Source organism: Rhipicephalus microplus, chromosome 7, assembly GCF_043290135.1.
Source record: "Rhipicephalus microplus isolate Deutch F79 chromosome 7, USDA_Rmic, whole genome shotgun sequence".
Classification (NCBI taxonomy): Eukaryota; Metazoa; Arthropoda; class Arachnida; order Ixodida; family Ixodidae; genus Rhipicephalus; species Rhipicephalus microplus.
The window spans coordinates 140383473-140410813 of record NC_134706.1 but is presented as its reverse complement, the minus strand read 5'-3'; the positions used below and the strand labels follow the sequence as shown (position 1 = coordinate 140410813).

General features: G+C 46.9%; 1 protein-coding gene across 1 annotated transcript; it reads left to right on the top strand.

Annotated features, from left to right (window-relative positions):
• Positions 1-2413: 2413 nt before the first annotated feature.
• LOC119179040 (sulfotransferase 1C2) lies at positions 2414-5955 on the top strand. Its single transcript, XM_075870133.1, has 3 exons — positions 2414-2661; positions 4806-5112; positions 5671-5955. Exons 1-3 carry the CDS (start codon positions 2414-2416, stop codon positions 5953-5955), a joined length of 840 nt encoding a protein of 279 aa, XP_075726248.1.
• Positions 5956-27341: the final 21386 nt, after the last annotated feature.

The window sequence follows — 27341 nt, the reverse complement described above, 5'->3', positions numbered from 1 at the left end:
TTGTATCTTGCGTCTGGCCCTCCTGTGCGTCGACATTGTTGTTCCGTTGCACTGAAGTCTTCGGTCCGAGCTGTTTGCGCTTCGAGATGCATGCCCTTTCAATGTGTCCCAGTTTTTGGCAAAAATTGCAGGTCGCTGTCTTGTATCGACATACCTGGGGATCGTGCATGTCGTCGCATCGCCAACAGCGCTGTGTCTTTCTGCTTGATTTCGCCTTGGACGTAGAATGACCTGACTGCTGACTGGTGTGATGCACCGGCTCGACGTTCCGTCGAATATCCCTCTGCTGGTGACCGGCGCTCTCCGCTCGTTGGGCGATGTCGTAGGCTTTGGAGAAGGTAAGACCCGTCTCCGCGAACAGGCGTTGTTGTAGGCCTGCGTCACGCAGTCCGCACACGAAACGGTCACGCAACATAACGTCCAAGGGGAGCATAGTGGTGTTAGCAAGTGTGGCAGTCGATCCTCCCTCCTGCGCAGTAGCTGCAGCTGTGGCGGTCAACGTCCCGAAATTGCAGTCAGCAGCGAGCTTTTTGAGAGCCGCTACGTATTAGGCCACTTTTTCGCCTTCCAGTTGGTCTCGCCGTTGGAAGCGGGCTCGACAGTAGACCTCCGATGGCCTTGGGTCATAGTGCTCTTGTAGCGCTGCTACGATGTCGTCGTAATCAACGGCTGCTGGAGTGCGTGGCTGAATCAGGGCACAGACTGTGTCGTATGTCTGCTCCCCACACAGCGTTAGCAGGTTGGCCCTCTTCATTGCTGCATCAGTGATGTTGTTAGCCTCGAAGTAAAATTGCAGGCGTCCAAACCACGATGACCATGATGAGCCGTTGAATTCAGGTAGCCGATTTGGGAGCCCGTGTGTAGCCATAGCTTGTAGCTTGTCAATATCGTTGCGTAGCGTTGGTCCAAATCCCATCCTCGTCGCCACTGTTAGGCCGCCGCCTCCATCCGAATAGGAATAAACTTGTTTTTAACCGTTCGAGGCTGTCTGAGCTTTTTGGACGACCGCGACCAACGCGTACGTCTATGGGCCGACGACAACACCGGACATAACAGTTTTTTTTACGTGAGAGAAATTGTACCATGTGGCAATTTTGATAGCTATATATACGTGTTGTCTCTTCAATAAACATCCACTTGCGAGCGTTCACCTGTGTGACCGTTCTCTTCTGTTGTCTCCGTTCCGCGTACTGCGCCCCACTTCTTGCATTTGGAATTACCCGTTACCAACTAGCCCACATGGCTGTTTTACGGCATGTTTTCTGAAGAAGGGCAAATCCAGAAGAAAGCCTGACCACCGTTTTATAGGTCTACCTATATTCGCCAAAGGCTTCATACCATCGTTAGTGTGGTAAATTTGAAAGGGTTCATCGGGGATGTCATGTTATGCGGTTTCGCTGTTGATACTTGACATCTGCAAAAAGGAAAAGTTGATTCGCTCTCTAGTTTATCCTTTTGCAAAAGATGTTGCATTGCGTCATTCTCTGCTTCAAAATCTATAAGCTTACATTAAATTACAAATGCTACAAGTGTACAAACCGGTGTAACTTTTGCAAAAGGGAAGCCTTTGCGCGGCCTTCGTGTCAAACATAGCCATCACTATCATCACCGTTTTATTTATTTATCACCGCCTCAATTATTTTTTGACTCCTCAATAACTATAAGCCAATGGTACTACAGCGTAGCCTATGTACAAGAAGAGCAACTTTGCTTTGTTACTCTATGTATACCATAGCCTTACGAACATGACTGTTCCACAACAACTTCCACAAAAGGTGACACTAGAGACTTTTACTTTCGTGGCTCTTTAAAATATTCTTATAGTGAATCGTACATTACTTTGTACCGGTACATATCTCCAGACAACATTAATAAACAATTGATGTCACTCTGTTGCTCTTTAAAGAGCTCGGTATACATAATGTCAGCTACTAGGCTGTATATCTCACGGAAAAGTGTCGTTAAGAATTACCGATAATCATTCCGAATACGCTTCCCACGTAAGCTGGACAGGACAGCTAGTGTCAATACTTTTTTTTTCACCTATTAAATTTGTTTCGGGAACCCTCCACGGTGGTCTAGTAACTAAGGCACTCGGCTGCTGACCCGCAGGTTTTGGGATCGACTCCCGGCTGCAGCCGTTGCTTTTCCGATGGAGGTGAAAATACTTGGAGCTCGCGTGTTCAGATTGAGGCACACGTTAAAAAGCCCCAGAAGGTCAGAATTTCCGAAGCCCTCCACTACGGCGTTTCTCATAACCAAATGGTGGTTTTGGGACGCTAAATCCCAACAATTATAATTAAACTTTGGCCAGGATTATTCACTTAACCTGCTCGGGGTAAGCATCACTCCGTATAACTGAATTTGCATTCTTCCTGTGCAGTCAAGAAGAACCTCGTGTTAGTACAGAGGCATGGCCGATATAAAAGCTGAAAGCTCATCACCGACGTCCGACAAGGCGAAATACCTTCACCACTTCGAAGGCATCCTGGTGGGCGACATGTTCGAAGAGTCACGGCTTCGATCAGCCTTTCGTTACGAGCCCAGAAAGGAAGACATGTTCGTCGTGGGCTTCCCGAAAACAGGCACCACGTGGCTTCACTTCGTGCTGCAACGCATCGTGAATCATGCGAGCGAAACGCCCGCACAGAGCGCCGCGACGTGCTTGCCTAACGTCGCGTTCCTGGAATTCGCTGGTGGCGAAGGTTGAGAAGTTATCCAGGATTCCGGGACTACCACTGGTGATCAAGACGCATCTTCCCTTCGAGAAGGTTCGCTTTTCGCACAAATCCAGGTATATAATGAGGTTGAAAGCTGGGATAGTCATCGACTGATCTTTATACGGTATGGTGAAGTAACGCACTTTTGACCGGCACAAAGAGGACAAATGCCGTGGCCATCTTGTCCTCTTTGTTCTTGTCAAAAGCGCGCTACTTCACCATAAGGTACACTGACCAGGTATGTATGCATCTCGTGTAACGTTGGGGTAGTAATTTTGATTCAAACATTTGATTGAGCAGCTAGAGAAAGAGACGGCAATACAGTTAAATCACGCGAGGGATAACTGTGCAATATTTTCAAGTGATCATCAAAAGAATTCAGTATTGAAGTTTATTGCCTCGTGAACCAATCGCCTTAAGACTTCATCGAATCTCTCAAAGGAAACATCCCACCGCAACATCCAGCAGCCTCAGATGCGAACTCAAACCTCCTCAGTGAAACGTGGGAGGCTGCGATCACTAAGTGAGACCGGGTGAGCCAGCTTCATCTGGTAGCCCCAAGACCAGTAGGTGGTCCAGGCCAGATGGTTTCTAGAATAACGGGTCCTCACTAAAAAATATTTCATCAGTAAATTTTTACTCTCTGCCTCGTGCACGAGCTCAGTTACAGGGAATTGTTGCACCGTTCAAGCACTATTTTCCTTCTTCGCGCCTTTTACCTAGAATCATGCAATTATAGCGCGCCCAGTTGTTCCCCCCGTGACTTCATGACTGTGACACAGCATGTATGAATGGAATGGCCCTTAATAAAGTGACAATGTCGCTCGTAAACTCACCATGCCGAGAAGTCTACTTGCCACGCACGATTACAAAATTTGGATGAAATTTTCACAGCAGCGGTTGATGTAGCGCAAACTGCGACTCATTGTAAGAGAAGGTTCGCGAATATTCTAAATCGTCCTGTTAGTAATGCGCGCAAGACGCGAACAGTCAAGATTGTTCCTGAGCTTGCGCGACGACCCAGAGACAAGGTTGGAATATTCGACGGCACATGTATATATTCCGACGCGCTCCGCCGCTTGTCAGTTGACCGATGGCCGACGCTCTGCTCGCCGCTATCAGTGTCAGTGTCTTGCTGTAATCTGATTTTAGTTTTACATGGCCACAAGTTCGGCCCGATAAACAGCTTCATCTTTCATCTGCAGTCTGCTCCTTCCATCCACGTCACGACGCCGTGACAATATGAATCAGTTACCACACCAGTACTGGAGCTGTTCGGTCATAATAAAATAGTCATGGCTCGTAGCACTCAAACGCAGCTCCATAGAGTTACTCGTGATTACTCTAGAAGCTGTTTGCGCCGTCGCTCATCTGTTGCCTGGAGCATCTACTAACGCCGAAGTCGAACCACGATTTAGTGAAGGTTTCTGAAAGTTAATACACAACATTAAATTTAAATTGTCTCTATAGAAAATAACAATATTCCTTATACGTGCTATGTAATGCCAAATCAACAAAATACAATACGTGTTCAAACTTATGTGATTTCATATATTATACAGGGTTAACTGATTACAACAGCATACTTAAGTTGATATTGAAGTTCGAATGTTTTCTTTTATCATATTAGGCGTGTCTCGTACGAAGATTCAAAATTCCACAAATAATAATCCCTGGTCTTCACATATAATTATGCAGAACTGCCCATTTATTTATATTTACACTTGCATTTACGAATTTTATATGGTATGATCATCAGCTAGAACGTAATTATTGAATATGTGCATTAAATTTAGTAAGTGTAACATATGTGTACACCGTCAGCTTAGGCTGTTGTCTAATTCCCCTATATATGTACTTCGAGGGAGACCAATGCCAGCTAAATCCCAGTTATTTAGGACGTCATCAATGAAACCCTAACGTGTGACAGCTTCATACGGTGATAAGCGAATTTTCTTAACCTTAAAGAGTTCTTAACATTCCGAAAAGGGCATCTATTTCAGTCACGCACTTTCTAGAAAGTTGTGTTTGTGAATGTGTTTTTGCCAATGCGCTCAAGGCCTGTGTCCGTGTCAATCGAAACAGGTATGTCTACGTGCTTCAAAACCCGTACGACACCTGTGTGTCGTACTACCACCAGGTGCAACAAAAAGCCCCAGGTTGCGGTGACCTGACCTTCGACGAGTTCTTCGAGCAGTTCATAGGCGGATGGATTCACCCGAACGATTACTTCGATCACCTAGCGTCCTGGTTCGCGCACAAGGCTAGACCTAACTTTCTGTGCATAGCGTACGAGTACATGAACAAAGATCCTCGTTCGGGTATCCGAAAAATCGCTGCATTTCTCGGGAAGGAAATCAGTGACGATGCCTTACTGGATGAAATCGTACAGGTATGTAGTGATTTGTTCCACTGCAGGAAAAGTGCTCATTTAAGAAAGAAAGATTCTCTCATTTAAAATTTGTTTGTTGAATAAAATGTAACCTTCGAGCGTTCAGCTCATAATTCTTCATTGTTCTTCGGGAGTCAAGCAATGAAACAGCAGTTATAATTGTCACCATCGCCATCATAAGACTCAATAACATCAATTAGGACAGAAAAAAATTTATTACAGAGAATACCGATGGCGAGCACGATTTTCGATTATGTTAGTCAATTGCAACTAATCGTGTTACGGTGCAAGTTCTGTAGCTCGCGCGCTATTGCTTTTCCATAAAGCCCCATGGCCAACGTCAACAAACCACTGAAGTTTGTTCATTTGTTTTTGTAGGTTTTTTTTGCGTAATTACTGCATGTTCAGATAAGGGATCAGGGTTGGGGACTTGCTTTACAATCTGATCATTGAAATACCGTAGATGTGTGGGGTTTATGGAGTCCTCTTAATTCGTATGTTAATATGAATGAGTATCTTTTATTCGCTTTTGTTTTGTTTTGTTTTTCTGCAATACAGACCGTATCTCCGGATATTATGAAAAGAGCCTTCGCCGAAGCCCTTTCTGCAAGGCAACAGGAGAAGTCTGTCAAAGGCCGTCCCCCGAACGGAGCTTCAGACGACTTGTCCGACGGAGCCAACAAGCTCAAAAGGGGAAGCCTCGTGAGGACAGTGACTGTCGGCGACTGGAAAAACTATTTCTCAGCCTCTCAGATTGAGCGTATGAAAGCCAAAATGGCATCCAAGACTGAAGGCTTTCGAGCAGATCTGGAGGTTTTGTGGAAGGACGCCAACCTGCCATGAACGGTCAATTCAACATGCACCACAAAAAAATCAATTCAGCAATTTCGCGCATGCCCACATGCATCCTTCTGGAATGAATTTCGGTTAAGAGTATCACTAATGATTTTTGTTTTAAATCAAATATATGGCTTTCGTAGACTGGAGAGAATACGAACGCATGATGCGAGGGACGGGAGCGTACAATGAAGTAATATCGTTGGAGAAGCGAGAGATACGCGAAAAATTACATTCTTGAGAACAAGTTCGGGATCGTTAGTGCGATCACGACTTCCTGACAATTCGCTTATAAAGAACACCAACATTAACTCAGTTCGCATCTCATAGTTCACCTAACACTGCAACAATAACTTTAGCAGTAGGCTTCTTCTCGACTCCCGCCCTTTACAGAGAGCATAAATCGGGGAGACCCCTTCTGCTCCTACAATGTATAGAGATCAGGAGTCGGAAAAAAGTCTTCAACCCCTGTCCTCTATAGAGAGCAGATATGGGGAGAAGGCTCCGACTCCTGCCCTCAGCCCTCTATACAGGGCCGGAGTCGCTGAGAAGCGTTCGGCGTTGCAGTCGTCAACTCACACTAATGTGTCGATATAGTTGGCGCTGAACACATATACTCGTTAAATTGCTCGCCAAGGAGTCACGTACCGCCCCGCCGTGGTGGTCTATTGGCAACGTCTTTAGATACAGTATCTAAAAACGTTGTCTAGTGGCTAAGGTACTAGGCTGCTGACCCGCAGGTCGCGGGATTGAATCCCAGCTGCGGTAGCTGCATTATTGGTGACGGCGAGAATGCTGTAGGCTCATGTGCTCAGATTTGGGTGCTCATTATGGAACCACAGGTCGGCGGAATTGCTGGAGCTCTCCACTACGCCATCTCTCATAATCACATGGTGGCGTTGGGACGTTAAACCCAACAAATCAATCAAGGAGCCACGTACCGGGTATGCATGCAGTCGTTGTTCCCCAGGCGGCAAGCGACGAGCATGTGGCGCAGCTGGTGTCCCATGTTTCGCACAACGCTCCGGTTGAGGCGCCTTTTGCGCGCCATCCACAGCCACAGCTCGGACTGCAGCGCCGCGTCTTCCAGGTTCGGCTGCGTGCCAGTTACGAATAAGTCACGGGGCATCCATGGCACGCCATTTCGGTCATTGGCACATCTACTGTGGTACGGAGATGCGGTACCCCAGGGCCTACGTAATTTTAGAATAAAAGCTCTCAAAGCCTAACATTAAACGTCGGGCGTGCGCGAAAAACTCTCCGCGTCCTTGCTTATCCCACGCCGTTGCTTATCAGCTGCGCCCACTGACGGATACAGTGCGCACTGCCATGGGGCCGCTTCTCAACTTCGCGCGAGCCAATTACGAGCGACGATATAGGCCCTCGCTTCAACCGCTGTACACTATAGGCACCCGACAGTGGACCTGATTGATTGATATGTGGGGTTTAACGTCCCAAAACCACCATATGATTATGAGAGACGCCGTAGTGGAGGGCTCCGGAAATTTAGACCACCTGGGGTTCTTTAACGTGCACCCAAATCTGAGCACACGGGCCTACAACATTTCCGCCTCCATCGGAAATGCAGCCGCCGCAGCCGGGATTCGAACCCGCGACCTGCGGGTCAGCAGCCGAGTACCTTAGCCACTAAACCACCGCGGCGGGGCCGCCAGTGGACCAGAGGGCGCTACGAAGCTCTTTGGGCCGCATCAGCATTGTTGGTACCGACCGCCAGGGATACTAAGAACATGGAACGCTCGCTGAACACAGTGACACGCTGAAGTGTCTGTGCCTTTTTTGGCTTATTTTCACACAATGCTTCCTGGGCGCTACGTAATCAGCCATAACCCCCTTCGTCACAACTAAAAAGGAAAATGATGTACACGTGCAAGTTCGGTTTTGCTGCGCCTACTCGCTAGGCTGTGTGTTCTGGCGCTAGCATCTGATCTATTAAACTGCATTGCCGGGTGCCTATAGTTCGAGCGCTGGAGTTATAGACATTCTAGTGTAATCGTTGACAGGCTATGGCTCGACTCTTCTTTGTCTATGCCAGGAGTTAACCTAACAGCTTTACTGAAGCTAATAGCTTTACTAAGCTAAGAGCTTTACTGATACAAATGCGATACAATGTGCTGTATAGAAGCTATATAAAAAGTGTAACTTGCCGAAAGTTTTTTTAGGCGGGCTGGTCGGCTCATTAGTGTGGCAGAAGATAGCAAACTATGAACACAGCACCCTGTCCTCTGCGTTTCACTACCCCGTAGTTTGCGCTGTTCTGTTGGAATGAACTTACCAACTCCCAAAATATTTTTATTCAGCCACATCTAAAATAACTTATGACCATTAGGAGTCATAGCCTAACACTCGACAACTGACTGAGCTTTCTGTCAAATCTATTCAAATTGGTTTTCTTGGTTTGGCTTCTACAATCCTTTGTTCTATATAATCATTATATTTCCTTATTCCTGCTTATTTGTGCGGAAAACATTCACAGATACTGTTATTCTCTAGACTTCTCTCCTTTACGTCCAATTCTTCTAATTTGATTCCAGATTACAAAATGCGGTACTGCGACATGGCTAGCCACCTTTTTCTTCTTTTTTTATCTCCTTGTTCTTACTTCTGTGCAATCTTGCCAAAAATATTGACTTTAAACGTTCTATTCACGTTGTAAGTAGACTTCGGCTCGCTATCCAGTGCCTCTCCAAACAGAAGCACTTTGAACAATTCAGAGCCCTATCGAAGAAAAGCACGCAAGTTGTGCTAGTTGATTAATGATCTTTCTTGAGAGATTTAACTGCGTTAATGAAACAAGGACATAACGAAAGTAAAGGACAGCTTGTGTGCAGTGCTGTCCTTTGCTTTAGTTGTGGCCTTCTTTTATAAGCGCAGTTCAGCGTTTCAACAATACAGTGCCCACGTCTCACCTCGTAATAGGCGGCCGGCTCGTCACACTCCCTCCGCCAGACTCGGTCGGGCACAGCTTCGCGACGCGCCAGCCTGCGGTCCTTGCAGAGCGCCGACCTTCGAATCGGATTCACGTTGCACACGGTCACGTCGGGAAACGGCAGCGACGTCTGCGTGCCGTAGTGGACGCTGGTGAAGACCCCGTACTGGTGGTACTCGCCAAACACCCGGGCCCACTCGCGCAGGGTCAGGCCGACCAGGAGCGAGACGACGAGCAGCCAGCAGAGCCGCCGGAAGGCGCCGCCCGTCAGTCCTAGGAGGACGTCGCAGCCCGAACATCCCGCCGAGGCCACCCTCTCGCGGTACCTGAACGAGAGAGGCAGCGGGCGGCATATTCGCGTAGACGCTGTTACTATGACGTAGAAGGAACATCGTTAAACTTGTCTCGGGAGTCTCTCTGTGGTCGGCGTCTTCCTCCCCATAGTATACAACGCATACCGTGGAAAGAAGACGCCAGCTCAGCCGTTTGCTTTAAGCTATGTTGTGCCTCTTTATTAAAAAAACGTTCAATAAGCGTATTTTTCAGCAGACATGTGCACATTGACTGCGTTGAGTGTTACACTTATCAGGACCTCGAAGTTTATTGTTAACGTGTATAGTTGCCTTCACTTTCAAAATATGCAACGCACTTCACGAAATGAAGCGGGTTTCATACGGTGATCCCTTGGTCGCGCACGAAGCCAAGCGAGTTGAGGAGAAAAAACACATGTGTAAGTGCACGAACTAAAGAAGAGGAATCGATGAACGACTTCTTCGTTCCAACAGGAAAGTGCACAGGACATCATTTGTAGTATTTTACTTGTAGTTTTGATCTTATGACATAATCTGGAAATTATTAGAACTCAATTGTTGCTTGGGTACTTGGGCTATAGTTGGTAAATCATCATATATAGGGGCTTAGCGCAACTTGGTAATTTCTCGAAAAACACTCACATTCACTCACGCGTTCACTCAAGACGTGTGTGCAGTGTGTTTTTTGACTGGATTCGGGTGTGTATGAAAGAGTGCTTTTCGAGGGATTATCAGTTCGTGCTAAGTAGCTACAATAATCTATCGAGAAAGTACAGCAAACGAAATTAAGGACAACTTGCCACAGACAGAAAAAAGTCTGGTAGCAAGTGCATTTCATCTACTGATAATCCTCGTATACGCACCAATACAGAGCTTGCAACTGAGTGACGTCTTAAGAGTTCCATTGCTGGATTGAAAAAGTGCGGCGAAGAGGGGGGAAACGCTGTATGCATGAGGGCAATACAGGCTCAACCGTTATTCGTGGTTGATTAAGGGCCCGAACTTACACGCCGTGCTTTCGGATATGCAGCTTGTTCTAGAGTGTAATTGTAGAAATGAATAAATAAATGAACACTCTTTGATGGTTTCTATTAAGCTTTCAATGATGAGAAATTCAACGTGACGCACAGTGAACACACAAATCACACACATCACACCGCAGCGTGTGACATACAAAAATGACACCAGAAAGCAAATTAAAATATTTGTTCTTTACTGCGCGCATCAACATGCTCAACGTTTTCTGCTATGACATCAGAAGTAGTAATGATATTTTGGGTAATGCTGCATATACACTAAACATGGTTGGTTTGCCAACAGTGGTAAATATTAGGAACAGATAACGCCCGTGCGTTTGAGAATGAAATGGTCGGTTTCGTTGTGTTTGGCAAAGTCAGCTAGGTGTCTTTTTTCGTGGTGGAGGAAAAGAGTGGAATGGAAGGTAAAAAGTTGAACACGAATTTCGGATTCCCGATGCTCACATGCACGATGAACGAAAAATCTTCGACAGTTGTCTGAAAATTGTGTACAGGCACGAGTAAGATGCGACTTACATATTCTCGATCAGCTCCGCAACGCTAATCGTGGCCGCGCCGTGGTTAATGTGGAAGCTCGCTTTCCCTTACATCCCTTATTGTGTATGCTTTCCTTTCTTATGACCCCCCCCCCTTCCCCAAGTACTTTCTTTTTCTTTTACTTAAATGAAACACAGGGAAAACACGTTCGCTGTGCTGAGGTCCTTTCAACTTTTTCGCACAAGGTCCCTTCTCTTTTTTCAACATTCATCTTCACAATGTGTTCCGCATGTTTCTCTTTCTCTCTCTATCTTTCTCACTCTCTCTCTCTCTTTCTTTCTCTATTTTTTGTAACTTACGAAGTGCCCATTCCCCGTTTAGGCTTTGCGTAATTTTGCGTTTCGCGTAATGAAGATTATTTTGGTCGAATAATGAGCGAAGCCTCTGCGGTAGTTCGATCGCACCGTTCGATAAAGTTGTTCGATCTCAACATTAGGCGCGGAAAAGTCGGAGCAATCGAAATTTTTTTTTCGCCTCCACTTTGAAGGGACGTTCACGCCGAAGCGGGTGTGTGTTGCGATTTTTCTACCATTTTGCTTCCCAGTAAACTGCGCTTCGGATGCCTTGCAGAATCTAAGTGTTTTGCAGGCTCATTTTTAAATTTCAAAAGCACCATTACTTCTCCGCATGCACTTTCGCGTAAAATGTTCTGATGAGTCATTTGAAAGAACTCGCTTTTTTGGTTATCATAAAAGCAGTAGCTAATGGAAGTTCAATCATACCGGCGCTCAAAGTTCAGACAATGATCTTGGCACTTTTTTTTCTGTCCGCAGATGGTTGCCGCACGTCGAGCCTTCACCCAGAGCTCACGCGCGGCTGAATAGAAAGGGGAAAATCAATAATAAAAAGTCCCACCAGCTGTGTGAGTGTAGCGCTTGGCGTCCATTTCTATTCAGGTGATCTCTCCACTGACACAGGCATGTGCACTGTTACTGTATCGTCACTTGATTGATATGTGAGGTTTAACGTCCCGGAACCACCATACGATTATGAGTGACGCCGTAGTGGAGGGCTCCGGGAGTTTCGGCCACCTGCGGTTCATTAACGTGCTCATAAATCTGAGCACATGGGCCTACAGCACTCTTGCCTCCATCGAAAATGCAGCCGCCGCAGCTGGGATTCGATCCCGCGACCTGCGGGTCAATAGCCGAGTACCTAAGCAACTAGACCACCACGGCGGGGCGCTGTATCGTTACTTCGAGATGAGCGTAATGACCTTCTTTGTAATCAACAACGTAACTTTAAGTAAACATGTGATTACAGCGTATGTCTTGCATTTTCATCCTATTGTTAGTATAGTGTGTTATTATTTCATATTTTTTATTTGCTTTTCTAATACGAATACTATTATCAATATTTTATTAGTTGTTGCGCAATAGAGAGAAACCTTTCTGTGGGGGATCAGGCTTGAACCAGAAGTTGGGTGGTCTTTTCATTCAAGGTATAGCCTTATTTCGCTGCTGCTGCCCGAACACTGTCCTCAACCATGGTTGGTGTATGGTGGCCACGGTCATGCGAAAGCTGTAGAGCCTCCCCAATGCTCTTCTGATGGCTCCTTTTTTCTGGTTCTGCTGTGTCTGGCTCCTATATTATTTTTTTTCACGTGATAAAAGGTTCATATAAAGCGTTAGAGATATTTCTCAGCGCTGAAAATACACAGGATTTTTATATTCACTAGAAATATAAAGGACTTCTACTTTCAGAGAAAGAGGTAAAGTAAGATATTATGAGACAATTTACCCCACAAGGCCCAAACATTCGACAATGTTCAATGATTGTGACTTATTCTGCAATTTTATTGAGTTATTGTGGATGCCAGGACATAGAAAGCTGCTCAGAACTCCAAAACGTATGTTTCCACTGGAGGGTGACTGTGCCAAACTGTAAAAACTGAGGCAATTCACAGAGGTCAAAAATTGTATCGGTTAAGGGTGATTATTCAAGCGAGACGTTTGCTTCAGAATTAAAAAAAAAATATTTTAAGTGTGTCTTGGCAGAGACGAAACGTCATCAAGTATTTATAGCCCAAATTTTTTGTGACATAGTGCCGGATGGAAAGGTTGCTGGTTAGAGTGATGCGGAGTCCTTCGGCATCTCATTTGCTCAAGACCCCACCCATTTTAGGTTAGGTACACTGCAGCGTTTTCTCAAGTTCCTAAGAACCCGTTGATATTATGCTTGTAGCTACGGACGATAAATCTTCCGTCGAAATGAGCTTCTCACTCAATGCAGTCCTTTTCCAGTGGTTTTTCAGCGCGAGGAATCGTACGCTCCCAGGCTTTGCGCTGTTCATCGTCGGTGGGAGCATAGAAGAGAGGCGCTTTCTTCACTTGTTTGCGGGCCGAAGCATATCCCGCATTGCATCCAGGTGCAAAGCAGTGCCTTTGCTGTTTACTCATCACTTGTACATGGTCACATTGGCACGTATTGATTCAGAACCAGTTCAAATAGGCAAAGCGCAGACGTTGCGGCTTGTGAGCACACGAGCAAGCGACTAAAAGTGCCCTGCTAGCGGCTGGTAAGCGCTCTCGACCGATCACGGTGGTGACTTGGTGGCGGTAGTGGTTGTAAGGAAGAGGAAAAAGGCACCTAATTTCTGTCTGCCTTCAGGCGACACGGCACAGTGCCTTATAGGGGTGGGGGGAAGGTGTGATAAAAAGAATAGAAGGAAATAGATGAAGAAATCGTGACTTGCGCGCCGCTCCACGGTGGAATGAAATACCATCACGCCTCCTTTCAAGGCGCGACTGGGACGATGCTGACACCTCTCCTTCTAGCCACCATAGCAGAAAAAAGGTGATGACAATGAGCTTGTACCCCTTTACCTCCTGCTACAAATGGGCTTTTCCAGAATTCGCAGCGCCGCACTATCAACTGGTGGATCGGCGCTGGGCATTATGAGAGAGCGGAGCGCCGGCGGTCAGAGCAGACGACACTTTCCCGCTTTCGCAGGTTTTCATCGCGTGCCGTGAGTGGTTTTGGATGGTGTAAGGAGCTGCTCTTGTGTAGAAACGCTTCTTCTTATCGCTCTGACTTTCATTCGCGCATACTATACTGTGTTGTTCATCGCAAATAACCGTAATCATCACTGAACATGCCGAATAAGGATGATGATTGATTGATTGATATTTGGTGTTTAACGTCCCCAAACCACCATATAATTATGAAAAACGCCGTAGTGGAGGGCTCCGGGAATTTCGACCACCCGGGGCTCTTTAACGTGCACCCAAATCTGAGCACACGTGCCTGCAACATTTCCGCCTTCATCGGAAATGCAGCCGCCGCAGCCGGGATTCGATCCCGCGACCTGCGGCTCAGCAGCCGAGTACCTTAGCCACTAGACCACCGCAGCGGGGCCATGCCGAATAACGAAAGTGGCGGACACACTTGCTTGGTTCTCGGATATGATAATACATGAATGTCACTGGACCTTTCATTCATTGCTTACCCGCCACGTTGGTCTAGTGGCTAAGGCACTCGGCTGCTAGCCCGCAGGTCGCGGGGCTGAATTCCGGCCGCGGCGGCTGCTATTTCGATGGCGGCGAAAATGCTTTAGGCACGTGTGCTTCATTTCTGGTGCCCTCCACTACGGCATCTCTTATTATCGCATGGTGGTTTTGGGACGTTAAACCGCAACACTTATATTATTCGTTCATTGCTTGCTGCCACTTCATGGGTTCGATGTTGGTGGTGCTGCAGATAAGTTGCTCCTTTGTTATCTGTGTTCTCACTGTGATTACGAAGCTGGGATTTTACACTTACAGCTTACCGTGTAATTAACTACGCGAATTTATTAAGGCGAGATGCTTAGATACCTCGCTATAAACTCACAGGGTCGCCCATTCATCCACCTAGGATGATTTGATGGAGAAGGCCATCTTCTTTTTCTTCTAAGTCGATGTACTGATACCACCCCGCCAGTCTATGAATGTCTGCATGGTTTTACCATGGGTGCAAACCCGCGTTGCGTCACGGCTTCGGGAGAGCACTGATGTCGCTTGGACGCCGGCAGGTGCCGGTGTGGCTTGAAGGGGACCAGTGCCCCTTATGCACGTTGGCCGACGCCCCAGTTCGCCACCATTCACACCACCTTTTGAAAACTTGCTGTATACCTCCGAAAACGGAAGCAGCACGAAACTGATTTTCCATTGCCTCCATGATGAGAAAACATTGCACCAAGCTCGGATGTAATGCGATGACGTGATCACGTGAATTCACGTGATGTTTTGATGAGGTAATGATTTTTGGGGATGTCTGACATCATATATGTTGTCATCACGCGGTAGTTTTATTCGATCACTCGACGTCGTCGACGAGGTGCGCAAACGGTCGAGTTTCACATTTTATGAGGCATGTTAAGTTTTGCCTAAAAACAAAAAAAAAGTCCATTGGTGGCTTTAGCGTCCCACTGCGTCGGCGTCAACAGGAGTGATGCCAAAATCATCGCGTGAAGGCGTCACCACAGGGCGTCATCGTGACATTACAGATCAGCAGAATGTGTAAGGTCATCATGACGGTCTTATGATGACGTCATCAGATGACATCGTCGCTTTGCGCTGCTTTGTGATCATGTATTTGACCCACCAATCACGGAGGCTATGCAGAACAAGGTGAGGTGCTGAAAGTTTGGAATGCATTCAGTAATAAATCAGTGCAAAGCCACTTTAGCTGCAGAAAATATTTGCAGGGGGGGGGGGGGGGGGGGGAGGACCAATAAGTTGACTGAAGAAAAAGAAACAGACGTATGTCACCTACAGGTCGCCTTGGGTGAATGCTTAAGAAACCATGCGAGTTATTCTTTTTTGAGTTGTTATGTAGTGTTTATTTCACTGTTTACTGCATGGTTATGTTCAATCGCATCTGTTTTTAATTACCATAAACCTAGAAGCCTTACCTATTTTTGCCCCGCGCATCTCTCTCTCTTTTTTTTCTTTCCCTGTGTCAAGGCAAAGAGCGCTATAGTTGCAGTTTCATGATTATCGATACAAAAGCTACACTCGCGTCAGTTCTTTTCACATTGTCAGTTTATTTAAGCGCTGCTGTGGTCGTCTATAGCTTTCCCGCACTGAATGAGGCTTTCAACATTGCTTTTAAAGTCATTCTGACCTTGTTAGTAGCCTTCCACAGCAGCGTTTTCTGGCTTAAACCATCTGTGCCCAAATAGTGAGTGCTTATTGGCACCGTAAGAATGTTCATGCTGCGCAATTTTTCCTTCTGAAAACGCCTGAGGCGAGTTCTTCAAAGGTTATGTCCTTGGCCTTTTTGGCAAAAGTGACACGAATAGTTGTATGTTTTGGGCAGCTTGTAGGGGCAGATGTATAGAAACAACAAATTACTGAATTAGCATAATCATGAACTACAATGAAACAAGAGATCACGGGAGCTGAAAGAGTAAATAGAATATTGTGTGAATTATGCACACTGACGCTCATTTTGTTGTATATTTATTTATTTATTTATTTATTTATTTATTAGAATACCCTCAGGGCCCGTAGGGCATTACAGAGGGGGTGGGTACAACATATATAACACACAAGAAAAAAAAGAGAAAATACAGAAACAAGTATCAGATGCGCAAATCAGGAAGGCAACATAAGTCAACTAAAAATGTATAAGAATTCAAGCACATACAAGACAAAGATAGATAATGAAAACTGCGTATAGTTACAAGCATTGCTGAGAAATTGCAGTCTTGAATAACAAAGGGTCTGTTATTGATACAACGGAAGAGGGAAGGTGGTTCCAATCGGCGGCTGTTTTCGGTAAGAAGGCTGCTGAAAAGAATTTGGTGCTGCAAAACGGAATGGCAACCTTATGCTGATAATCAATGCGCGATGAGTGGTATGACGGTTGTGAAATGAGGTCTCGCTTCATTGATGGATTGTGAAAAAATATCTTATGAAAAAAATGCAGTCGCGCCAGTTTCCTCCGGACAGTTAAATTGGGTAGGTCAAGGTTAGATTTCATTTCTGATATGCTAGCAGTACGGGAATAATTTCTTCCAATTGTTAACTAGTCATGACCTTTCTCACAGTCAGGTCCAAAATTTTTAAGTTAATTTCCAACTTACAGTCGTGGACACAGGAACTACGCAGAGACAGGAAGTCTTGCGCTGTTTGAAAGCAAGTACTGCATGCTAAGTATCCGCTCTATGGACGTGCTGTTAGCTGGTTTTTATGACTCTCAGCGTCCCAAGTGCAAACTTTCTCACACGCTACAATTGAAACATGCACTTAGTATTCAAATATACAAAGCATAATGGGGCTCGAACTCATTTAAAAGGGTGGAATTTTGACATTATCATTCGCGAAGTGCACTGCGTATTGCGCGGAAGCATATCACGAGTGCCAGTCCCCGACGTAAAGTACTAATAATGAAGCTGTACGGTCACACTGACAATGAAAAAAATGACAAAAGCTTCCGCTACAAGGAAATACGATCAACGAAGCACAGGGGACTCGCCGCGAAAGCCGAGAAAAATTTCCAATTGAGTGGGCCTTTTAGCGGGGGCGTGAGCAATTTCTCCAGTCATTAATAAATCAAGGATACTAGTGTTTCCTGACTACATGTTGATTGATTGATTTGTGGGGTTTAACGTCCCAAAACCACTATATGATTATGAGAGACGCCGTAGTGGAGGGCTCCAGAAATTTTGACCACCTGGGGTTCTTTAACGTGTGCCCAAATCTGAGCACACGGCCCCACAGCATTTCCGCCTCCATCGGAAATGCAGCCGCCGCAGCCGGGAATCGAATCCGCGACCGGTGGGTCAGCAGCCGAGTACCTTAGCCACTAGACCACCGCGGCGGGGTCCTGACTACATGTTGCTCTGGGTGTTGTCTCTTCTGTGAGTCCAGATGGAAGCAGGGTTGTGACGTGCGACATTCCCGCAATGATGCGTTCGTACGCCCGCGGCTGTGGGAAATTGGGTGAGCCAACGATTCCCCGAGCAGACGACACTCCGCCGGCGCTCCGGCTTCGCATAATGATTTGCAGCCACCGTAGGAGGACGTGCGTCAATTTATGGAAAGGTTCATTCCTAAACAAACTAACTCGCTTGGCGGACGTCAAGCTGAACGTTCGTATCGTTCGCGATCTTCGGTGAGTGCACGAGTGAGTGAAAACATTTATTGAAAAAAAAATTGGCCCGGATCTGCATGTAGTCTGCAAATGTCGCCGAAAGACGATAGTCTTGCGTCCAAAGAGAGTGAAGAAAACATTTATTCGATGTTCTCTGCAATAACATTGGTGAATGGTATTCTGGAGGCACTGCGTTGGAGTTGCTCGAGCGTGCAGCGAAGGCAAACGAGCGCATCGAGGCACGTTATACACAAGCACCATCTGGCATTTATCTTCGAAAACGAAGGAAGGCATGCGCGTCTGCGAAGAGAGATGCGTGCCATTCTCGGAGGCAATAAGGTGTACAATGCAAAGCGACGAACAGGTGCCACTACCGTCTCGTTTTAGCAAAGCGTTGGTAACACTAGCCTTTCTTGAGCATCGCGTCGGACTGCCAGCGCAGCGAGTTTAGCGCTACGTTCCTTAGAATTACTTGCGTGTGCCTTCTCTTGTATAAAGGCACACATACGAAACATCGACGTGTTGTTGTGGTACCTCACGTATGCGCAAAAATTGCTTTTTCTTTGACAATCGCACAAGTATGAACGCTAAAACTTGAGTAATATTGGTGGGCGCTGCGGATGAGGTCGGCCGTTTTAGGTATTGTTAAGAGTGGACAAACAGACAAATATACAGACACACAGACAGACAGACAGACAGACAGACAGACAGACCAAAATTTTTCCGTCGAAGGTCGGAGAGGTGCCGCCCTTTAGAGCAACAAACTGACTCGCTCGGTGGACGTCAAGCTGAACGTTCGTGTCATCCGCGATCTTCGGTGAGTGAGGGAGTGAGTAAAAATACTTATTGAAAAAAAAGAGATGTGCCGCCCTTTAGAGGCTTCATGGTGTGGGGATTCCTTATTCCAGGACCTCATTGGTGACACTCGCTGATCTAACCCTCTGGACCAGGGCCCTTGCGGCTTAAAGGTTCGAGCAACCCCGCAGGGTCGCCTCCCACACCTCTCTGCTTGAGTTAGGGTTGGGAGGAAGAGATGAGTTGAGCTGGCACGCCCAAACGATATGGTAGGTGTCAGCCTTCTGCCCGCAGTATTGGCACTTGCCAGTGAACCAGGAATCGAAAAGTTGCGTGATTGGCAGGCGCAATTAAGTATTAGTGAAGAGTCTTAGCAAGATTCATTCATTACCTTCCCAAGCCCCTTTGCAGGAGGTGAATATTGACGATGCTTATCCCTGTCATAATAACTTTGAATGAAAGCAGATATCCGTCTTCGGGTTGCAGGAACTCAGGATCTAAGCGGGATGTCCGGTGAACGAGTGCTCGGGCCGTCATGTGCGCGGCTTCATTCCCCATTAGGCCCTGGTGGCCTGGAATCCAGACTAAGCAACGAAGGGTAGGGTCGATTCACCGTTTGCTATAGTTCTACAAAATTCTTTCCGCTAGTGGTGTGATCCCACCAGCTTCATAATTTAGACTTGCCCCACGCGAATATGATGTGATATATTGAGATCAATGGTCGGAAGCAGCTAGGGCAATAGCTACTTCTTCAGTTGTGTTGTGCCAGGAGCTTTGAAATTGACTCTATTCACTTGTTTTTCCTCGTGAATTACCGCTACCGTATACCCCCCATTGCAGTCTGGACCTGTCATATCCACGTAAAAGACTCCATGTTTATTGCCATAGTGGCCTTGCAAGACGTCTGCCCTCGCCTGGCAATGATCACTATGGTCTTCGCTTTCCATCTTTGTGGGGAGGGGCGGAACTCTGACGGTGCGTATCCAAGTTTCGGCCACTCGGACCCGCTTCTCAGTGTGAAAGTCGTGTTTCAAGTGAAGCCGGTCCAGCAGATGCCGTCTCGACTTTGTCTGCGTTAGACGAGTGTATTGGTTCGTGAAGTATGCTTCCTTGAGCTGCTGAAAGGTGTCAACTACTCCCAGCAGAAAATTCTCGCATTGGAAGTTGCGACAGGTAGGCCAAGGGCCCTCTTAATCACTTTGCAGATTATTGCCTCGACTTTCTGTGCATCACGCTTCCGCAAGAAAAGATACGAAATTGAGTATAAAATACGGCTAATTACGAAGGCATGAGCTACCTGCACAACATGCTTGCACAGCATGAGATAGCCACACAGCAACAGCCTCTCTTGTTGGAGATGCGCCGAACCATTCGGCCCACTTCGTCCCCAACCTTGCAAAGCTTTTGTAGTGTTGTGTCGACTCTCCATTGATTGTGGATGAAGATTCCGGAAATTCGAATCTCCTTAGCCTCGCGTATGGGGCCACTAAAGCCATAGAGGTGCACTTTTGTGACGTCCTTAAGCGATGGCCTAAGATGCACTAATGCAGATTTGTTTGGCGCACACTAGAGTCCGCAGTGCTCTGCGTAACGATCCACTACGTGAATGGCTGCTTGCAGGCTTTCCTCCATATGCCCAATGTTTCCTTCCGTGGCCCAGATGGTGATGTCGTCGGCGTACAGCGCGTGTTTCACACCTGCACACCCCTTTAGCTGGACCGGAAGGTGTATCATCGATAAGTTCAACTGTAAAGGGGAAAGCACAGTGCCTTGTGGCGTCCCCCTATAGCACCCAAGTCGTAAGGTCCACATTCAATGTCTTGGATTCTGATGAGTGCGACTCGATCCGTCAATAAATCCATGATATAACTGAATGTGTTTGTGCCACAATGAGTGTCACTGAGATATGCTCCTATATAGTGCTGTGTTTTATATTGTCGAAGGCTCCCTTCTAATACTAGCACAACCTTGTCAATGTGAGTGCATGTGCTCTGTTGGTTGTAATTGGTCACGGCTGAGTTGTATTATGTCTTGTGCCGACTTATCTGGGTGAAAGCCGAACATCGTGTCTGCAAATGTGTTATGATCTTCGAAATAGTCGGAGAGCCTATCTTGCACCATGGCTTCCACTAGTTTGCCCACGCACGATGTGAGCGAGATTGGTATCAAGTTGTCCGTATTAATTTCCTTCCCTGCTTTCGGAATGAAAGTGACAAATGATATTTTCCAATCAAGTGGCACAGGCGTCTCCCACTCCGATATCGCATTAATGTAGGTAAGAGGGGCCTCATACTTGCGATCAGGGAGGTTGTCCAGCAGTTTCACTGTAACCTTGTTCCAACCGGGGGCAGTGCCTCTCTTCATTTTGGCTAACGCCGCCTTGAGGTCGTAGAGGTGGAACGCCTTATTCATCTCTTCGTTATCTGTGCCTGCATAGAGACATTCCTTACCTCGAGGATCCTGTTTCGTGCAGAGATACTTGTCCCTTAACGCCTCCGCCAGTTGTGCTGTTGTGCCCTAAAAATTGTGTGAACCACGTTGCAAGTGTTTTCGTGTATCTGCCCGCGATAGAGCGGGATATATTACGCTGCGGAAGAGCTTCCATGTGTTCTTTCCCGACATCTGTCGGGCCGCCATGTTGCAACGACCGATTTATTTAAAATCACCTGAGAGGCATACTCGGCAGCCTGTTCGGTGAGATTTGTTATACGTCTTTTCAGCGTTCTGTTGTGTTTTGGTCGTTTCCATCTTTTTGTGAAACTTCGGCGAGCTTTCTAGAGATGGGGTAAATTATTATCTACGCTGGGAAGTCCCCTACAATATGCATGCGCTTCTCATGTTTCTTGAGCGTTGTCGTAAGACTTTGCGCCCATGAGCTATATCCGTCATCGATAACACTGGTCCGTTGCAGGAACTTACAGAAACCAGTCCAGTCTGACAGCTTGGCCTGATTCCATGGCCGTTTTAGTGGCCGGGTGTCAACAAAGGTGTCAAAGATGCAGTTATCACTGCCTAACGCTTCTTTGGTGTTGTACCACTCAATGTGTTGTATGCGTTTGAAAAGAGTGAGTTCAGAAGAAGTGTCCCGAGTCACAGAGTTTCCTACACGTGTTGGTTGGGGTGGGTCAGTCTGGAGCGTTATGCTTAACTAGAATATGAGCTCCGCTAGCTTTATACTTCCTCCTTATTGTAACCCCACACCCTGCGGGGAACACTGAAGTCCCCAACAATGAGTAAGAGATCCCGGCCAGCTATCTTCAGCGCCCGGCTGAAGATGTCCACAAAAGTGATGTGTCCTAGCTTAGGCGGACAATAGATGTTAAGTATGAGTATTTGTAGGTCAGAGCGCCGCGGGGGGTAGCACTGTGACCATTATGTACAAATATGTTACCTGCAGGTCGAGGCCTACCTCTTGGGCCGTGCATGCTTTTTGTACAAGGATGCAAGTAGATGTATCTCGCTGAAATGTATTGAACCCGGCGATTTCGGCTGGAGCCCCTGGTTCCTGTAAAGCCACGATATAGCTGCTAGATATTAGAATGTTTCTAAGTAGAGGCGAAAATGAGTGCACTTAGCGTGATCCTTGAAGCCCCTAAGTTTCCACTGTACGATTGACAGTGGTTCCTGTCGTGAGTTAGTTCTCTCCTGCCTAGGTCCCTGCGCCATGAATAGCACTATTAGAAGCTGGCTGGCTCTCCACTGCCTGAATTGCAGGAACGAGCGAGACATCTTAAGTACTTCTCCCCCCATATTGCGGTGAACTTTCGCGGGCCGACCCACCTCTTTTACGGGTCAAGCTCGCCTACGCAATGCTTGGATGCAGGTCTTGACATTTTGGGTCACAGCAGCGGTGATTTGCTGAGTGAGTGTATATAGTCACCAGCTGTTGCATTTCTTATTGCATTATATGCGCAATCGTCAGCATCGGTGGCATTTGGTCAAAGACCCTTTTTTCGAGAACAGACATGCGGCTTTCCAAGGTGCTGATGAGAGGGCCATACGTCCCTGGTCCCATGCCCGAGCACAGTAAGGCCGATTCATCGCCGCTATCCGGAGTGCCTGGTAAAAGCGATTCTACCCTTTCGCTTTGGAGTGCATTCATTTTCAGCTCTGGTTGCTCATTTTTAGTTCGGAGAGAGTCTATTTTTCTTAAGCTCGAGTTCTAAAGGAGATGCGGAGGAAGAAGACGTGGTGGCGACCCCTGTCCAGTTCTTCACCTTGTTTGTGGTCACTTTGCTGTTATCAAGGGGCAGGAAGTCCTCCTCCTGAGAAAATGGCGTCTAAACACTTTGTCCAAATGCGTCCTGTTCTTGTCCTTCTTAGATGTCTTGTCGGCAGGAGCCGGCCCGGTAGCGTGTTCGGACTTGCCCTTCGGTGTACCTCCGTTGCCGGATGCCTTGCTGGTATTCTTTTTAGGAGCCCCTAGTTGCTTTCCTGGGCGTCGAAGCTGGTGCAATTTTCCCTTGCACTTTGCGGAGCTGGTGAGATGGGCCTTCCCACAAACCATGCACGAAGGGGGCCACTCGTATTTAGCTAGGCCCTGCTCGGAGGCGCCTTCTCGCTGCCAACAGTAGCCACATCTTGCGACATCCGGATGTGGGCAATGGTTTATCCAGTGACCGATCGCCCCACAGAGGTGGCAGGCTTGGACGGTCTTCTTATATTCTCTAACAAGTGTGCATTCAAAGTTGTAGTGAATGTAGTGGGATGCACTCTCCGGTCCACAAAAGTGAGCACAGCCACGTTAGATGTTCCGAGTTTTCGCAAAAATGGCAGCTCGCCCTCGCGCCAAACCACTTTGTGTTTAAGTGATGCCGTTGTTTTGTTTGCCCTCACGGTGCTGACGCCTCAGCACACTTCACCATTGAGTTTTGCATGGACCCACAGAAGAACGGAGCCAGTTCCAACGTTGAGGTTCCAATCACGGGCCAACTTGTTTGCGGCCTCCACATGTTGCGTCCCGCAGACAATCAAGTTCTGCGCCCACACTGGCTGAACGTTGAGGTAGCAGCCACTTCGCCACCGACGTACTGGACAATGGCAGCGCCCAGATCTCCAGTCTAGAAGGCCGTCTTCAGAGGCAGAGTTTCACGGGGCTTCAACACCACGATGATATAACCCGCGCTCATCTTGTAAGTGTCGCGTGGGCACCACTTAGTCAGGTTACTCTTCCGCTGCGCAGTGCGAGCATGACCGTTGGAGACGGGACCACCGGGTTTTCTGATATTCGGCTTGGACATCACCTTCTGCTGAGCAGCCTTTCGTCGTAGTGTCACGAGCGGGAAAAGGCCTTCATCTTCGATATTGGGGGGTTCATGTTCGGTGTTACCAGCCTCTTGCACATCAATTCGAGTCCAGGCCATGGACTCAAATTGGGCAGCAGTCGCCATCATGCGGAGTCTTCAGGGAAGGCCCCACACCAATGGAGTAGACCCTCACCTTAGTGGAGGTCGGCTCCTCCCGGCGTGGCCCAAAGGCAAATCATGCAAAAAGTGGTTAAATTTTGGCCCACATGCGTTGGATTGGTGTCAGCAGGTTCCTCTTTATGTTAGATGTTTCACGACGCTTTCAAAAAGATGACAGCTAAATTTCCGAGGTACTTGGAAAAATTTTTGGAGCTGACGCGTCGCACGTTCGATTTCAGCGACGCAAGCAGCGTCCCCTATGGTGCCAGTGTAGCGTTCGCCAATCGGTGCTCCATCTACGGATAACTTCATCCACGTCCCTTATCTTTCCTATCTCTTTTCTCTAATGTTTGCCTCTCCTGTATGGTGAGTGCTCCCTTCTTTTTATCTTTCTACAATTTTTATCCCCTTCCCCAACAAGGAGCTTAGCCGTGTCATCCTATTCGGAATACTGAAATTAGCTCTTTTTTTGTGATACCAAATACATGGACCAGCGCCTCCTCTAGAAAGTTGCTTGTGACCTGAGCCGAAAAGCTGGTTCCCGGTCCTTTCCAGTTCTCTCCTTCTCCACTGCCCAAATAGTGTAGGCGTTGAGCACTCGCTGCGGCGGCCGCTTTAAACCTTGTAGCCTCTGAGATTAAAACAATATTCACTGCCGTCTCGGAAGCAACACAATCGTGCCTCAGTGATGACGTCACTTCCAAATTCGGCAGAAGTACTAGTGTCAGCTGCGAGCACTTTTCAGTGAGAAAGCACTGAACCACGCGGAACATACCATCCTCATGGGAAAGTCTGTGATGTGGCAGATATCTTTGTAGAGGAGGCGTGGGAGGGATACTCTCGGGTAGATATTGCAGCCAGCGTCGGTGAGCGCCGTCATTCTCCGACATTTATACGTATCTACATACATGAAAACCCAAAAAAAAATAGTGGTAGACCCCACGTACAGTGGGAATCGAATATATGCGAAGCACGAATGGATAAGTCGAATCGTCACATTAAAATCAGCCCAACGTTACGAGGCAGACGTAAATTTTGCCGTACATGGCTTCCATGTCATGAGTATTATGTTCACGCCTGGTATTGGTGCTCACCAACCATTCGCGTCACGTAATACCAAATTTGGTAAATGTGAAGCTAGTGAAATGACCACGAGTGCACTATGACCGTAGCATGTAGCCATGTTTTACATTATACGCTAATCGTGATTATCATGTTTGGACGTGTCGTTTACCTTCATCGTCATTTCGCGTCACGTAATACCAAATTCGGTATATGTGAAGCTAGCGAAACGACTCCAAGTGCATTATGACAATGACATGTCATTTTTTACATGACACACATGCCATATTATGATGTGTACACAAGGCACCTGCCTTCGCCATACAACAACGTCACGGAATATCGAATTTGGTGTATGTGAAGCCAAGAAAAGGACCGCAAGTGCACCATGAGCGGGCATGTAGCCATGTTCTTACATGACACGCATATCATGATCAACATCTCTGCACCAGTCATATGCCTTCATCACCCATTCACGTCCCGTAATACCAGCGAAATGGCCACGAGTGAACAATGAACGTAGCATGTAGTAATGTTTTTACGTGACACGCATGTCACAATTTCCACGTGAGGGTCTTTCACCTATGTTCACCGTGCAGTCGTGTCATACTATACCAGTTTTGTGACATGCCATGTGAACGAAACCACCACAGGAGCAGCAAGACCATGGCGTGTAAATTTTGACATTCATGGCATGCGTGTCATGATTTTCATGTTATGGCTAGTCACTTATGCTCATCATACAGTCATATTATGCCATACCAATTTTGGTATAGATCCTATTATTTAAATGGCCAGGAGGGCTAGAAGTCATAGGCGGATAGATAGATAGATAGATAGATAGATAGATAGATAGATAGATAGATAGATAGATAGATAGATAGATAGATAGATAGATAGATAGATAGATAGATATATAGATAGATAGATAGATAGATAGATAGATAGATAGATAGATAGATAGATAGATAGATAGATAGATAGATAGATAGATAGATAGATAGATAGATAGATAGATAGATAGATAGATAGATAGATAGATAGATAGATAGATAGATAGATAGATAGATAGATAGATAGATAGATAGATAGATAGATAGATACGGTCAAATTCGCCGAGAAATGCTTCGCATTTCACAATCCAGAAAAAGACTCCGGCGCATAGAATCGATCCTCCAAGCTCTTCCTTGTGAGTGCATGGCCCTAAACACTGTGCCTCGAATGAGCACCTTTTGCAACGTTGAAATGGTAAGCTATTTTTCTAACCACAAACCGCTGGCGATGACAACTATTATATTTTTAGCATTACCAGCAAGATGGTGCAATGAGCGCGCGTCGCCAGATCGGCACGACGTGGCGACGCGCATGCTCATGCGTTAATATCCCAGGCGTACTTCGCCCCGCGGAGGGGGGGGGAGATCATACGCCTTGGGCTTTCATGGGAACGATTCTGTCTTAGTTACCGGGTGCAAAAAGGTCACTGCACTCGCTTCGCAGTATCCGTTTGCGGAAAGGCCACGCTCTTCAGACACAGCGAAGTAAACAACTGAGACACTTATTCGCGCTCATCTGTACGTGTGAGTACGTCTGGTGTGTCATTTGTGAGTGAGCAACGCTGGACACGTTTTGCTCAGCTTCCTAATCTTCGCGAGATATTCCCATATGCTCTTATCGCATTAATATCTTCGCCTGTGCGGCAACGCTGTGACTTTTTTTTCTTTTTGTTCAAGAACCATTTACCACTCAACATAGTACGGGGTGGTTTGCCCTACTTTTTCAAACTACCTGGGTTCAAGCATAGGCAACTGTGATGGCCATTTTAGGGGCAATGCTCCTAAAGGCGTGGTTTGGTCGATGCATTTTTTTTGGTTATTGGTTTGTAACCACCTAGTTGTATGACTCACTCGGCAGGTGGCGTAAGAGTGAGTGACAAACAGACGGACGCATGGATGAACGTACAGACAGATGCACGGACGGAGAGACAGACGAACGAACGGAGTATGAGGTGAGATTGCAGTGAACAGAAGCATCGCGCCAGCGTTAATACACACCACAACTTAGAGAAGCGTTTTTTAGAACATGCGTCCATGCGAGTGTTTTACGCATCCCCGTCCTTTAATGCAACTCTTCGGCGCATCGTCTTCTTCGCCGAATATTTTCCCCAGACCTTCTCGGCGGCTTTCCCGGTGGTTGTGGGTTCTCGCGCTGATTCGGGCGC

What these genes read in the sequence shown, in the direction of transcription:
- LOC119179040 (XM_075870133.1), top strand. Translation starts at nt 2,414, where the DNA reads ATGGCCGATATAAAAGCTGAAAGCTCATCACCGACGTCCGACAAGGCG. An exon ending in CCCGCACAGAGCGCCGCGAC is followed by an intron (nt 2,662 to 4,805) that starts GTGCTTGCCTAA and finishes CAATCGAAACAG; the next exon opens with GTATGTCTACGTGCTTCAAA. An exon ending in TACTGGATGAAATCGTACAG is followed by an intron (nt 5,113 to 5,670) that starts GTATGTAGTGAT and finishes TCTGCAATACAG; the next exon opens with ACCGTATCTCCGGATATTAT.